This window comes from Saccopteryx leptura, chromosome 3, assembly GCF_036850995.1.
Source record: "Saccopteryx leptura isolate mSacLep1 chromosome 3, mSacLep1_pri_phased_curated, whole genome shotgun sequence".
Taxonomy (NCBI): domain Eukaryota; kingdom Metazoa; phylum Chordata; class Mammalia; order Chiroptera; family Emballonuridae; genus Saccopteryx; species Saccopteryx leptura.
Window position 1 is genome coordinate 221,095,777 of NC_089505.1, and position 14,281 is coordinate 221,110,057.

The 14,281-nt window shown below is 40.8% G+C and overlaps 1 protein-coding gene across 1 annotated transcript in view; it reads right to left on the minus strand.

Annotated features, from left to right (window-relative positions):
* The window catches only part of VWA3B (von Willebrand factor A domain containing 3B), a 225,207-nt gene that overhangs the window by 71,327 nt on the left and 139,599 nt on the right, over positions 1–14,281 (minus strand). The window contains 3 exon segments of the mRNA XM_066377626.1: positions 2,321–2,439; positions 11,468–11,624; positions 11,714–11,801. Of these exon segments, the coding sequence (XP_066233723.1) occupies positions 2,321–2,439; positions 11,468–11,624; positions 11,714–11,801 (364 nt within the window).

Sequence of the window (14,281 nt, forward strand, 5' to 3'; positions counted from 1 at the left end):
TCTCTTACTGGGTGCCACATATGCCTCCCCCATCTCCTCTCTCCTAGAGGCCACATATATAGAACGCTCCATTAACCTCACTCAAAGACTTTTAATTGAAGCTAATTCTTCCTATGCAGTTAATTGCTGGATGTGTATATCTATGTCCTCCTCAGCTTACTCTGCCCCCCCTATCCCAAACAACAACACCCACCTTCTACGGACAGTTCTCATATACCAAACCCAAAAAGGGGCTTCCTTCTTTGAGAGAGCCGACACCCTTACAGGGAATTATCCCACATCAGCCGCCAACCGAGCAAATAAGCTATATCAAACCTATTATTCCCAGCTCGAAAAATTAAAGCCCCAAATTCCCCCTGCTTGGGGACCAGTCACCGTGAACACCCCCCTGCTTTCACCTGCTCCTTTATGCTTTGCTGCTCAAGGTACTGTCCCAATGGGTCACCTCCCTTCTAACCTCTTCAACACCACAATAACTATCCAATTTCCAAAGACCATCAGAATCATCAAGTTAACTATCAAGTCTCTCCAAAAGCAAACGGATTATTTTCTAATCCCATTCAATTCACAGGACCCCCTACTCTTACAGCTTCACAACATAAATACTCCTATCCCACTAACCAACTCTATCCCTGGCTTTCCTCAACAGCTTTGACTACCTTAAAATGCTCAAAACAATCCTCTACTCATATCTCCCCACTTATTGGAGTGGCTCTTTCCTCCACCCTGACCATCTGGAGCTCAGAAACAGAGAAACAACAATGACCCCTTGCCCATATATTCTCTATTCACCTCTCAGCTTGCCTCATCCAAGCAGGGGCTTTCTACTTGTGTGGGACCAACACCTATATGTGTCTCCCTACTAATTGGACAGAAACCTGTACCCTAGTCTATCTCACCCCAAATATCAACCTCCCACCCCATGAGCCTCTTCCAATTCCTAGCACACTAACCATCAATATAAGGACTAAACAAGCTGTACAGGTAATCCCTCTTCTCGTGGCTTTAGGAATCTCTACAGGAGTAGGTCTAGCGACAGGGAGACTGGCCACTGCCCTATCCTATTACCATACTCTCTCTGAAGACCTCCAAAGCTCCCTAAAAGAAATTGCTTCCACCCCAGTAAAACTTCAGGATCAAATTGATTCCCTAGCTGCCGTCTTGCTACAAAACCGCCAAGGACTTGATCTCTTAATGGCAAGAAAAGGAGGTATTTGTGTCTTTCTAGGAGAAGAGTGTTGCTTTTACCTTAATCAGTCAGGACTAGTTAGAAACGTGGCAATCAAATTAAAGGAACGAGTCCAGAGAATTTGTGAAAAACAAACCGAGTCATGGAACCAGTGGTTTCGCACAAACTGGGTGTCTTGACTATTGCCTTTCATTGGTCTACTCACTCTCCTATTTATTATTCTAGCTTTTGGACCCTGCCTCTTACGTCTGTTCACTAGTTTCTTACAGAACTGCATGCAGGCCTTCTCCAATCAGAAAATTGGAGAAATCTACCTAGCCCTACACACCAACCCTGAAACCTGCCCTAGCGAAACAGAAAAATCTGGACCCCTGTAAATACAGGAAGCCATCACTGCACCTCTCTACTCCCCACTGAGAGTGATCCCTAGAGAGGCCATAACCCTTCACCACCCCTCAGCAGGAAGAAGTTACAGAAGATGATGACCTCCGTCCCCTTTCCCTTGAGCCTCTCTAGGAATCATTCTCTTTCCTTTTTATATAAATATATCAAATAGTCGGGAATCTTAGGCTGCATTTCTTTAACCTGCTGGCACGAGTTTCGTTTCAGGGCTTGCGGCAGGTGACCAACCACAAAGGAATGTCTGATGGAGTCACCGACGGTTGAAACTACTGACGATTGAAAATGCACCAACATCCATAATTGGTGAAAAGCACCCCTGCGCCCAGCGATAGCAACAGCCAATCAGCAAATGCCCCGCTAGCCTTCCTACTTCCCTAGTCCTAGCCCTTAAAACATGGTCTGAGTCTTTAGCTGGGGCTGCTCTCCCTTAAGAGACAGCTCGGCAGGTTTCCTTTCTTTAAAGCCTGTTACACTGGTCTTTCGGACTCCGATTGATTCTATCAAACATGAGATTTCTGAAGGTTTGGGAAAGGAGGGACAGTTTAAAACCATGTTGGACATATTCAAGTGAGGCACTGGACTGTGTTGACTACTGCTGCTGCCAAATTTGATATTTCTGGTAGATGAGTTTTAAACAGCTGCTCCAGATGAAAACTCTAAGTGAAAATAAGAGTAAACAAGGCAAAAGAAACCCATAGCCATCCGAGAACATCCCAGAGTAATACTCACTTTTCATAGGACTTAATTGCCTGTTCCACTTTTAGCTTGTAGATATTGAGCTTGACTCCTTGGGGGTTAATTAATGTCACCTTGTTTGTCTCGTTGCACACATGAGCCAGAGGGAATACCTACACATCAAACCACAGGAAACTGTCACTTGATAGGCTAGTATATACTTTAAAAAATGGGTCTTTGTGGTGATACAATATGTTTTCTTGACTATAAAATCAATTAGAAAATATAAAAAATCATTAAGAAAAACATAACATATTTTAAGAACCACTACCAACCACATCACTTCTAGACCTTTTGGCTAAGATCAAGTGTAAAATGAACCACCACCACAAAAAAAAGAACAAAATAACCTGCTTTGGGAAACTATAGTCAGAAGTGAGTATTATCTTCATGAACCTCTGTCAAATTGATGAGACTATAAGAAATAGGATCCCATTCTTGCAACTTGTAAATTACTAGTTGGGTTAAACATCTTTTTCATATATTTAATTTACATTTAACTTTCTCTTGAGGATAACTGATGATACTCAACATCTTTTGGCCATCTTCCTTATCAGTTTATAAGAGGTTCTTATACATGTCAAACTGAGAAGGCTTAGTGGTCAATGGGAAAACAGCAGAGTGCCATGCCATCTTAACAGTATAACAGTACCTGTTACATCATACATTTACCTGTTTGTCTAACACTCATCTCTTCCCAGCACAATGTAAGTTCTGCTAGAGCAGAGGCTTTGTTTTATTCACTACTGACTACTGTATTCCTATCACCTAGAACAATGCCTGGCACATAGTGTGCCCTCAACAAATAGTTGTTGATATATATATATATATATATATATATATATATATATATATATGCTCACAAAAAAGGGCATAGTCCATATCTTTATATTTAATCAAAAAGAAAAAGGAAATCTAACAGGAGAATACTAAGCTACAGTATTATTTCAAACTTGTACCTGATTCCAACCACAAAGAGCATATAGGCATCTTGGAAATGTGAAGAATTGTTTTTAAAAAAATAATTTTTACTTTCAGTCAATCAAGATGGTATAGTTCATGCTTTTATGTTCCCCTTTGCCTCCAAAATCATACAAAAATCATAGTGTTGTTGCTTTTGTTTAAAAAAATACATAGAAAGAAAGAAAGAAAATATGTGGTTGATTAATAAATTTCTAGAGACAGAAAGTTGAACAGAGTTGTGAACAAATGAGCAAAGTTGAGCTGTGGACTTGCTGACTGTGTCCAAAGGCAGCAGGGCAGTGGGGGCCCACCTGCTGGGAAGCAGCTGGGAGTATGAGAGCTCTGCATGTGGACAAGGGCCCTGGAAGGCTCAGCACCCGACCCAGCATTGGTACAAGGGTCTCTCACCTCCAAAAAAAGGAAAAGCTCTATCTACTAAGTGAAGCCACTGATGAATTTTCAGAACCAATAAACCAAGACACCCTCTGAATCTATAATATTCCAGTATCACCATGGAACAAGAGCTCTAAATGCCAACTATGGGGGCTTAGGGGATGGATTTGGGCAAGTTCAAAACAGAAGGAGAAAGGGAAAAAAATTTTTAAAAATCTTGTTAAAATGAGCCAGCATACTAAAATTCCAACACACACACACACACACACACACACACACACACACACACGAAAAATGATAGCTGAGCAAATCAACAGAATGTCAATTCACTTGAGAAAAAATTAACATATGATAATAGATTATGATAGATAGATTATGTTGTTCAAAGATGCAAGTCATATAAAAATACAGAAATATACAGAAGTGCTTTAGGAAGAAACAAATGGGAAAAACAACATTTTAGATAATAGAATAAAATCTCTCTTGGAAAAACCAGACATTGTAATTAAAAACTACATATTTTAATCTTGTAATAAAATATCAAGACCAGCCTGACCAGGTGGCGTAGTGGATTGAGTGTCAGTCTGGGACAATGAGGACCCAGGTTCAAAACTCTGAAATTGCCAGCTTTAGTGCGGGTTCATCTGGCTTGAGCATAGGCTCACCAGCTTGATCACGGGGTTGCTGGCTTGAGCATGGGATCATAGACATGACCCCATGGTTGCTGACTTGAGCCCAAGGTTGCTGGCTTGAGCCCAAGGTCGCTGACTTGAGCAAGGGGTCACTGGCTCAGCTGGAGCCCCTTGGTTAAAGCACGAATGAGAAAAGCAATCAGTGAACAGCTAAGGTGCTACAACTATGAGTTGATGCTTCTCATTTCTCTCCCTTCCTGTCTGTGTGTCCTTCTCTCTCTGTCTCACATGCACACATGCTATAAAATAAAAATAAATAAAAAATTTAAAAATCAAGACCAAAACAAGCAAGAAAATAGGCAAAGATTCAGAAAATTTAAGAAAAAAACATAAAGTTAAGAGGCTACATGGTCAAACTTTGCTACTTGTCAGACACATAAATGAGCACGTGGCTTCTAACAATCTTCTTCAAAGGCAGGAGCAGGAACAGTGGGTTGACTGAACTTTGAGAACTGAATGAAGCTTACAGAAAAATTTTTAAAAATCTTTCAAAAATAAAAGTCTCAAGAAACAATCACAATAAAACAAAAGACCCTTATATTTTTATCATCCCTGAAGGAAAAAAACCCTTTAGAAATCTATAAATAGCCCTCCAAGTTTGCCAACTTCCAGGGCTTAATTACAAACCAACGCCATAAAATGTTTAGCTATGTTATCACATTTCACCATTAATCAGCTTGACTCCTCACTTAGCGTACTTAAATTTATGTTCTACTTCCCTCTTTTGTGGATTTGGACCTCATGCCTTGGGTGGCCATAGTGTTCTTCAGTGTGGCAGCAGTTCAAATTCATTCAAATTTGGCTTGTGTGCATGCAGATTTAGAGAAAGACAAAGTCATACTCCACACCTTCAGTCAGTGGTCTTAGTTTTTACAACATGGTGGTCACATGGCAGTCTCAGAGGATATTCTCTTTATGATGTCAAATTTAGTGTGACTGTGAGGTCATCAGGAGCATTCTCATAAGTACTTGAGAGAGCACAGTCACAGCTGCCCAGCTGCTGTCAGGAAGCCAGTTCGGCAGCTGAAACTGACAGCTCTGTTTGAGAGGAAATAAAACCACCTAGACATACCTCCTTTGAAAATGGTTTACTGATGACCTCTTATAATGCAAATCAAGTATAACCAACTAATGAGAGACCTTTCTAGACAGTATTTGATGACAAATGGGAGGTTCATATGAACCTCAATTCTCTTGAGGTTAATCTAGAAACCTTACCAAATTGGTATTAATAATCAGACCCTGTGTAAGAAGATTTTAACTATGAGGGAGGGAGGGAGACACTGAGCATAAAGGCAGAAGAAATTTCTGGAATTCATGACAGCCAATCTGGGATGATTCTGCTAAAAATTTCCCACTGTTAGACCAGAAATACCCTAAGAAACCACTGTGCTTAAGAATAGTTTATCAGTAATGTTAATAGTGTTTATCCTTTACTCTCTGCCGAGCACTAAATACTCTACATATTTTCTCATTCAAGCTTTGTATAAATAAATTCATATATGTAGTCCTTGTTTTATGACTTGCCTCTCCACTAAATTCTGTAGTTCTTTATTTCTTTTTAAAACACTAGTTTCTAGCATAGTACACATACAAAGTAACCATTTATTGAGCACGTCAAAGACTAAAATTATATATAAACTAAAATGACCATGGCTCAAAAGATTTTTAAGTTCATTTATATTGTAAAACATGATTAAGTTTGGATCCCACTAAATTTGAATCCTTGGTAACTGAGGCATGAGATGAGTGTAACTGCTAATTTTAAAGAGTTGTTTACTAAGTATATGAATAATGTGAACAAGATTTTATGAAAGATGTAAAACCAGTAGCCATGGCCACCATCACAGCTGCCTGGCCCATGTAGGTTCAGGTTTGATTCCGACAGATGTAATGAAACAATGGAGCCAAGAATTGGTGGGCCATTACATTTAATCCTAGCTCGCACCCAGCGGGTGAGAAATATACACAGTGGGAAAACATTTCCCTTTCCATTTAGGGTTCCCAAAGCCACTGACTCATCTGAGTTTCCTAAAATCAAAGGTTTCTATCTCACCAGCCCTATTTACCTCTGTTCCCCATCTCCTTCTCTCTGCACAAACTCGGCCCAAACTGGCTTCTCCTTCAGCACTACACCATCTTGGCTGCTTCCTCTTTGCAATGCTAATTTCAGGAACTGAGAGAGAAAAAGCCCAGGACCTGCAAACTGAGCAGTGGAAGGAGCTGGAGCAAGTACAGGAGAAAGAGATGCTGACCCTGGAGTTGGAGCAAACACCGGAGGAGGAGGCCAACCAGGTTCATGAGATTCTCCTGGAAATGGAGCAGCCACTGGAGAAGGAATCAGGTTCGTGAGTTGCAGCTTGCCCTGGACGTTGTGGAGAGCCAGCAGTGGCAGGAGGCCAGGGCTGCAAGGCCTGCGGAGCAGAAGGTGGCGGTGGCCCATGGCTCAAGCCCAGCAGCGGGAGCTGGTGTTTCCAGTTCCTCTTTGGAGGATGAGTAGAATCAGGCTGGAGTTGCGATCTGCAGTCTCCAGAAGATGAGAACCCAGCAGCAAGGACTGCCTACTATGCCCCTGGTAGGTCTGTGATTTTGGGACGTAGGGGTGGATACCATCATACTTTCTGGAGCAGAGATGGAAATGCTGACTGCCATTGCCATGTGCTCCTCTTTGGGACAGTGTAAGACCTGCATGGTCCAGGTGGCTGTGATGGTGGCTGTGGCAACTGGCTTTAGAAAAGATATTTAATTTACGGAAGAAAACCATTCTTAAACAATAAAAGAGTAGAAAATTAAAATGAAATATCATTCACATAGGAATTGGCAAAGTTTTTTTTTAATGTTAATGTTCTACATGACAGCAAAGATTTCATAGGAACATAGCATTCTTAAAAATTCAAGTAAACTGCCCAATAATGGGGGGAATAGGTAAATAAATTATAGTAACTCATATTATTGAATATTAGTTTAACAATTAAAATGATCCAAAAATGGTTTTTACAAGAAAATAGGTTCATAATACCCTAAATGAAGAAAGCAGATGACAGAACTGTGCACACAGCTATTAGTTGCTAAAGTGATACAGGTAATACTCTGCCTCACAACATTCTGTGTTTACTGTATAAGCAATCACACAACCCCCCTTTTAAAAATGAGAAAATAGTGTGAAATTGGTATTTACATATTTATTGTTCACCAACTTCTATTTTATTCCCAACAAAATCAGTTCTTCCAGTAAGTATCCAGAGCTTACTGCAGATCAGCCAAGAAACGGCTGTGTATGATGAAAACACAGGTATCCATTTGGGTACCTCTGATGCAGAAAGATAGTGCTGTTGTGCAAACTGCTGTTGAGTGCTGAAGCCTAAATGTTTGCTTTCAAATAGAAATAGGTCTCCAAAGAGCAAAATAAAGGCAGGGCTGCAAGATTAAACAATCAATAAGATCATTCATAAACCCATGAAAATGTTACTTACTACAGTGTAGATTACAGTATAAATTACATTTTACACTTTTCAATCTAAGCATTTAGAGTTTAAGAGATTGCTTTTTTTCATTTAAATTTCAATTAAAATGGTATAGTAGATACATATCTGTATTGGCCTGGAACAATGTTCACAATAGAATATTGAGTGAAAATGAGGGTACAAAACAGTATATTCAGTTTGACTTCATTTGGTAAAATAAAAGCGAAGCACAAAGGATATGCAGGTAGAGAAAAAGGTATAAGCCAGCTAACTACCAGTGATACACCTGTGGCGGAATTACAGCAACAGCTTTTGTTTTCCCCACTTAACTATATTTTCTATTTTTTTTTTACACAGTGAATATGTATAGCTTTAGCAATAATTGTGCTTTGAATTTTTAATTAAAATACCTTTTCTAACAATAGAAAAGTTATCTTAATGCTACTGTATTTGAAAGTAACAAAATGTCAGGTTTTTAATAGCACCTCTACCCTCTTTGCAGCCAACATTCTTCGCCAGCTAAATGATGAGATGCTAGTCACCTCACTCAGTTTCTCTAAGTTTTAAATAAAATACTTTGATTATATCAAATGCTTCACTCATAACCTAGTGTGAGGATTCCTCCCATACTAGATTATAGGGTTAGAGACCTGCCACCATCAGGAGTAAATGAACTGGGGGGGCAAGCCAAGGCTATCTGACCACATGGTTATCTGCTGAACCCGGATTAGGACAAAACAAGAAGCCTTGATAAGATGCCATTAAAGACACAATGATGATGATGATGATCTAGGACACTACTCACCTTATCACCTTCATAACTCCTTTCTTTTCCCCAAGTCCAGGCTTGGACTGAACCAACATCCCAGGTCTGAACCCTCATGGCCACATCTGAACACTTCTGTGACATCTGAAAGTGGATTAAGGAACCCTCCTGCATCTTCACTCTGCACTTTTCATATGTAATGGAAACTTCTTATTTTAGTTGGTATTTCCTCAACTGAGGAAATATTTTTCTGAGATTTACCTTAATTTTATTTATATGATTTTATTCAAGATAAATATTTATTTATTCAATCTATAAATCTTTCCTCTGTGGTTTCTTCCTTTGATTTATTTTTTATTTTTTATTTTTTATTTTTCTGAAGTTGGAAATGGGGAGGCAGTCAGACAGACTCCTGCATGCGCCCTACCAGGATCCACCCAGCATGCCCACCAGGGGGCGATGCTCTGCCCATCTGGGGCATTGCTCTGTTGCAACCAGAGCCATTCTAGTGCCTGAGGCAGAGGCCATAGAACCATCCTCAGCGCCCGGGCCAACTTTGCTCCAATGGAGCCTTGGCTGCAGGAGGGGAAGAGAGAGACAGAGAGGAAGGAGAAGGGGAGGGGTGGAGAAGCAGATGGGCACTTCTCCTGTGTGCCCTGGCCGGGAATCAAACCCGGGACTCCTGCACGCCAGGCTGATGCTCTACCACTGAGCCAACCAGCCAGGGCCTCTTCCTTTGATTTTATTCTTATGTTTTCCTAGCCTATCATGTTTGATTTTTGAGAATTTTACTTTGATGTATCTCAGCGTATTAAGAGGCATAGAGGAGACATAATAAACAGAAGAAAATTCTATTTCCAGGGAGAGTTCACTAAATATACAGTATTCCAAATAAAACTCAAGAATAGTAATAAAATAAATCCACAGAATATAAGAAGTTGTCACCAAACTTTCTAAAAGAAATAATTCAGTGCTCAGTTTCCCTCTGTTGCTTCTAGAAAAATCAAGTTCAAGTGATAAGTTACTATCTGACTAATCAGGTTAGAGTTCACTGGAAGTATAAATAGAATGTGCTTGTCACAAGATGACAGTCAGGAACAGGACAACTCATCTTAGGGCAAAGTCGTCAGGAAGCCTGCCTAACTGATCACACATACAACCTCCAGAACAAGAGCCACTGGTCGTGTCAACCAGGATGCATACTGAAATTCAAGGTATAATTTTAAAAATGTGAGTAATATAAAAAAAAAACCTCAACAATTCATCTACTTCTCCCAAAGACACCAAATCTTAGATATTGCAAGACCAACCAGAGAAAGTTCTTTTTTTTAAAAAAAAAAAAGTTTTCCTGCCTGTGATTTTTTTTGACCTTTTATTATGGAAAAATTTAAATATGTAAAAAAGAAAACAGAACAGTACAATGAGCCCCCATCCCAACCAACAGTCTTATTTTCCAAATATAACAATTATCTACTCAGGGCCAATATTGCTATATCTACTCCTCCCCTTCCCTCACTTCTCCCATACAGATGATTTTGAAGAAAATCCCCAACCTCTTGCATTCTTCTGTAAATATTTCAGTTTGAGGTATGTAGTAGAATAACCCATTGCATGGCCTTGGATAGGAACACAGCCAACAAGAAAAGAATGTTTTGCCAAGAGAATTGTTTTGTGACTTGAAGGCGGGTCACTGAAACAGGTCTACGTGACTGAAGGCAGTTGCTGGGCTTTTTCTCAGTAAAACATTCTCATAAGATTTCTGTACCTTCCAAGGTTATCCCTTGAGATAAAGAGAGAATGTTGTGGAAACCATAGAAGCAATAGCAATTAATGCCTTTTGATATTATGTTGTTATTAAGCTATCATGGAGGTGTACTCCATGTATCTTTAAGTAAAAGTTATCCTTGATGTTATGCCAATTTCTCAGTAAACAAGCTTTTTAAAGTCTTGTGAATAAAAATAGGACACAGTGTGAACTTGGCGCCATTTGCCTGAGCGAGCAGTGGTCCTTTGCTAGTCCTTGATGATTTCGTCTGCTGATCTCTCTCTCTCTGTGCCCCCAACTCACAACAACAGAGGTATGGTCTTCTAAGGATACTGTTTTTATTTATGACTGGAAAGCTTGATGGGTTCTTGTTTAAATTGTTAGATGGTATCATATTTGAAGCAGTGGAGCTCAACCCTTACATTGTCACTTCTTTTGTGCTCCCCACCCCGATGCAATCCGGCTGCTCCACTGGCCTGATCATGCGCGGGCAAGGCCCTTCTCCCTACGCAGGCCAAGGGGACTGTTCAGTGCCTGTTTGGTTCCTCCACATTTAACCCTACCACAGCCTCTTACTGGAAGCACTTTTTCTCCTTCTGAGACATGAATGACTGTCATTCATCACTCTCTTAGTGTTCTTTTGCTCTGGCTAACCTTCATCTCTTCTCTCTCTCTCTCTTTGCCTCTTTCTCTGTTGCTTTTGGAGACTTTCATGATGGCAAAGAGGCCACTGCACTCAGGAAGAGAAAGTGAGCAAAGGATGGATGCGAGCTGTCACAGGTTCTCCCTGTCTTTTGATGTTGGACAAGACTCTGGACTCCATACTCTGACCTAGAGGCTTTCAAACAGCTCTGCGCTCCACACTGCCACCCCTCACCAGACAACCGTGAACTGACAACCCAGCAGAGGCCAGCTCCTTCTTAGCTTAATAGCAAAAACACTCAAAAGCTCCTCACTCTCTGTTTACTATCTTTACAAATAATTCTTTTTCAATGAGTAAAACACATTTTTGTTACAAGTGTACAAGACATTGAAGAGGACAACTTTCCACTTAAGCAGGAAATGAAAAGTATGTTAAGCAAAGATAGAATGGTTTACCTCATCAAAGACCTTGGAAACAACATGCTTGTCCAGAATGGGAATGTAGGAGGCATTGTGAGGGACAGCTGTCACTGACAAGGCATCCATGATGGTGAGTTTCTTGGCAACCAAGCTATGGGTCTTGAGCCAGATTGCTGAAGACATACCTGAGGACCTAAGAATACATGACTGTGAAATTTCAAAATTTATAACAAACAAAAACCTAACAAAACTATCCTAGTAAAATTATGATAAAACACTCACTCTTGGTCATAAACTTGGCTTCCTTCTGGAGTCACTCTTTCTAATGATTTGTCATCTAGATACTCATTTGCCAGGAGAATGCTCATTTCTGTGGAAAGGGAAATGGCAGTTGTATAATATCCTCATATGTTGGGTTTATATCAAAATGCAAAAGGAATCCCTGGCCAGTTGGCTCAGTGCTAGAGCATCAGCCCAGCATGTGGATGTCCTTGGTTCGAGTCCCGGTCAGGGCACACAGGAGAAGCACCCATCTGCTTCTACACCCCTCCCCTCCCCCTTCTCTCTCTCTCTCTCTCTTCCTCTACCGCAGCCATGGCTCAATTGATTTCAGCATGTTGGCCCCAGGCACTGAGGATGGCTCCATGGAGCCTCTGCCTCAGGAGCTAAAAATAGCTCTGTTGGGAGCTTGGGCCCCAGATGGGTAGAGATCAGCTCCAGATGGGGGTTGCTGGCTGGATCTAAGCCAGGGCGCATGCAGGAGTCTGTCTATCTCCCCTCCTCTCACTTAAATTAAAAAAAAAATGCAAAAGGATCAGACACATCTCTGAGTTCAGTTGTGACTGAGGGCTAAGAAATGGACCATGTTTCAGAGAACACTGGTCTGTGAGAGTGGGTCCTCAGGCAAGACTCACCTGCAGTTGACACTAAAGATCACTGTATAGGTAAACATGTGCTGTCATTGTTTTATCTACCTCACCCCAGGGCCATTGAGCTCTCTCCAGGGAAAACTGAGACACTCTGATTCTCTCATTCTCCAGAGAATACCCTTTTTTTTGACAGAGACACTGAGAGAGTCAGAGAGAGGGAGAGGTAGGGACAGACGGACAGGGAGGGAGACAGATGAGAAGCACCAATTCTTCTTGGCAGCTCCTTAGTTGTTCATTGATTGCTTTCTCATATTTGCCCTGACTGAGGGAGGGGCTACAGCAGAGTGAGTGAGTCATTGCTCAAGCCAATGACTGTGGGGTCATGTCTATAATACCATACTCAAGCCACCTACCCCACACTCAAGCCAGTGAACCCATACTCAAGCCGGATGAGCCTGTGCTCAAGCCTGCAACCTCAGGATTTTGAACCTGGGTCCTCGGCATCCCAATTTGACACTCTATTCACTGCATCACCAACTGGTCAGGCCAGAGAACACCTTTTTAAAATATTAAATAATAATACCATTAACCAATGATTGTTCAATGTTGCCCTCAATAGACTCCCTCAAAATTACACAGGGGAACTTTGATTGACATTTTAGTTTTTGATAGTTTATTTTGTGTTTCCTCAGCTCTATGTAGGAAAACCAAATCCCTATCAGGTCTTGCATTGTTGTAGGTTCAGTTTTTCAAATTAGTATTTGAAGATTTTAATGTAAACCCTTATATAAACTTGGATTTATTAATGAAAAGGATTATTAGCTCACTGAACCAGCAGCATTTAAAAGGAGTGTTGGGAAGTGAGCTAGTTTAATACCTAAGATCCTAATCACCATATGATAAGCCCTTTAAGGATTGCATGTGGAGCAGACTTAGGAAATATTATATTACAAGTTAACTGAAACTGAGGAGAAGACATCTCTTAGATCACCCTAAAGAACATAAGGTTTGATTAAGCTATGACTGAGTAACAACAACGGGTGTGAGTTTGTCACTCAAGTACTTCCTACTACCTAGGGGATTTTGTGTGTGTGTGTGTGTGTATTCATTTTTCAACTATATGAAATATAGAACTACAGAAACTAAACTTTTAGAAATACACTATTTTAAGAATAATGATTTTATCAATACTAATAAAAACTGAGTGGAAAGGTCACATTTCCCTCACATTTAGCCCCCAAAAGGTGGACAATATGACCAGAGAGGGGCTGATTTGATGGTGCCACGGAGAATGAAGGGAAGAAAATCAGCCAACTGTGAAGTATTGCATACTCAAATTCAAACCTGGAGTTGCAGCAAGCATGCCCACTAGCACCACAGTCACACAGGCCACAGGTATGTTCAACGCTAGGCACAGTATGAGAAAATCTTGCCCTAAGAAAATCCAGTTCAAAAAACCAGGCAGATTGTGGGCAAATGAGTTTGTAAAACCTGTATTTTCTGAGTTTGCTCACTTATATTGTAAAAAATGGCCACTGCCCAAGTGAATGGCGCTGCCAGGTGAAATTGCTAATTACCTTCCTGCTTGGGAAAGGGCTTTGTTATGCTAATGTGTGCTGGAGGAGGGGTCTTTATGGGCTCAGGTAGTTTTTTAGAAGAAAGAAGGAGGAGGAAAAAGAAGCCAAGATGGAAGGGAAGGAGAGGGAAGCCAGATTTGCTGAGTAAGAAGCCATGTTGGCAGATGGGAAACCAGAGGTGACTTAGACTGGTGGAAGCCTTTGTTTCTAGGAAAAACTAGAAAAGATTCTCCTGGTTGTGGAACCAGAAAATGTGTGAGTGGGTTTTGGTGCCCTGTGTGTTTTTACTTGCTGGCCGGTTGCAAGGCTAGAATAAAGAAATGGCCCATCAGTTTTGGGCTCCACAGTTTCTTTACCATCTGCCTGAATCTAATGGGAACCTGCACCTGCCTGGCTGTGATGGC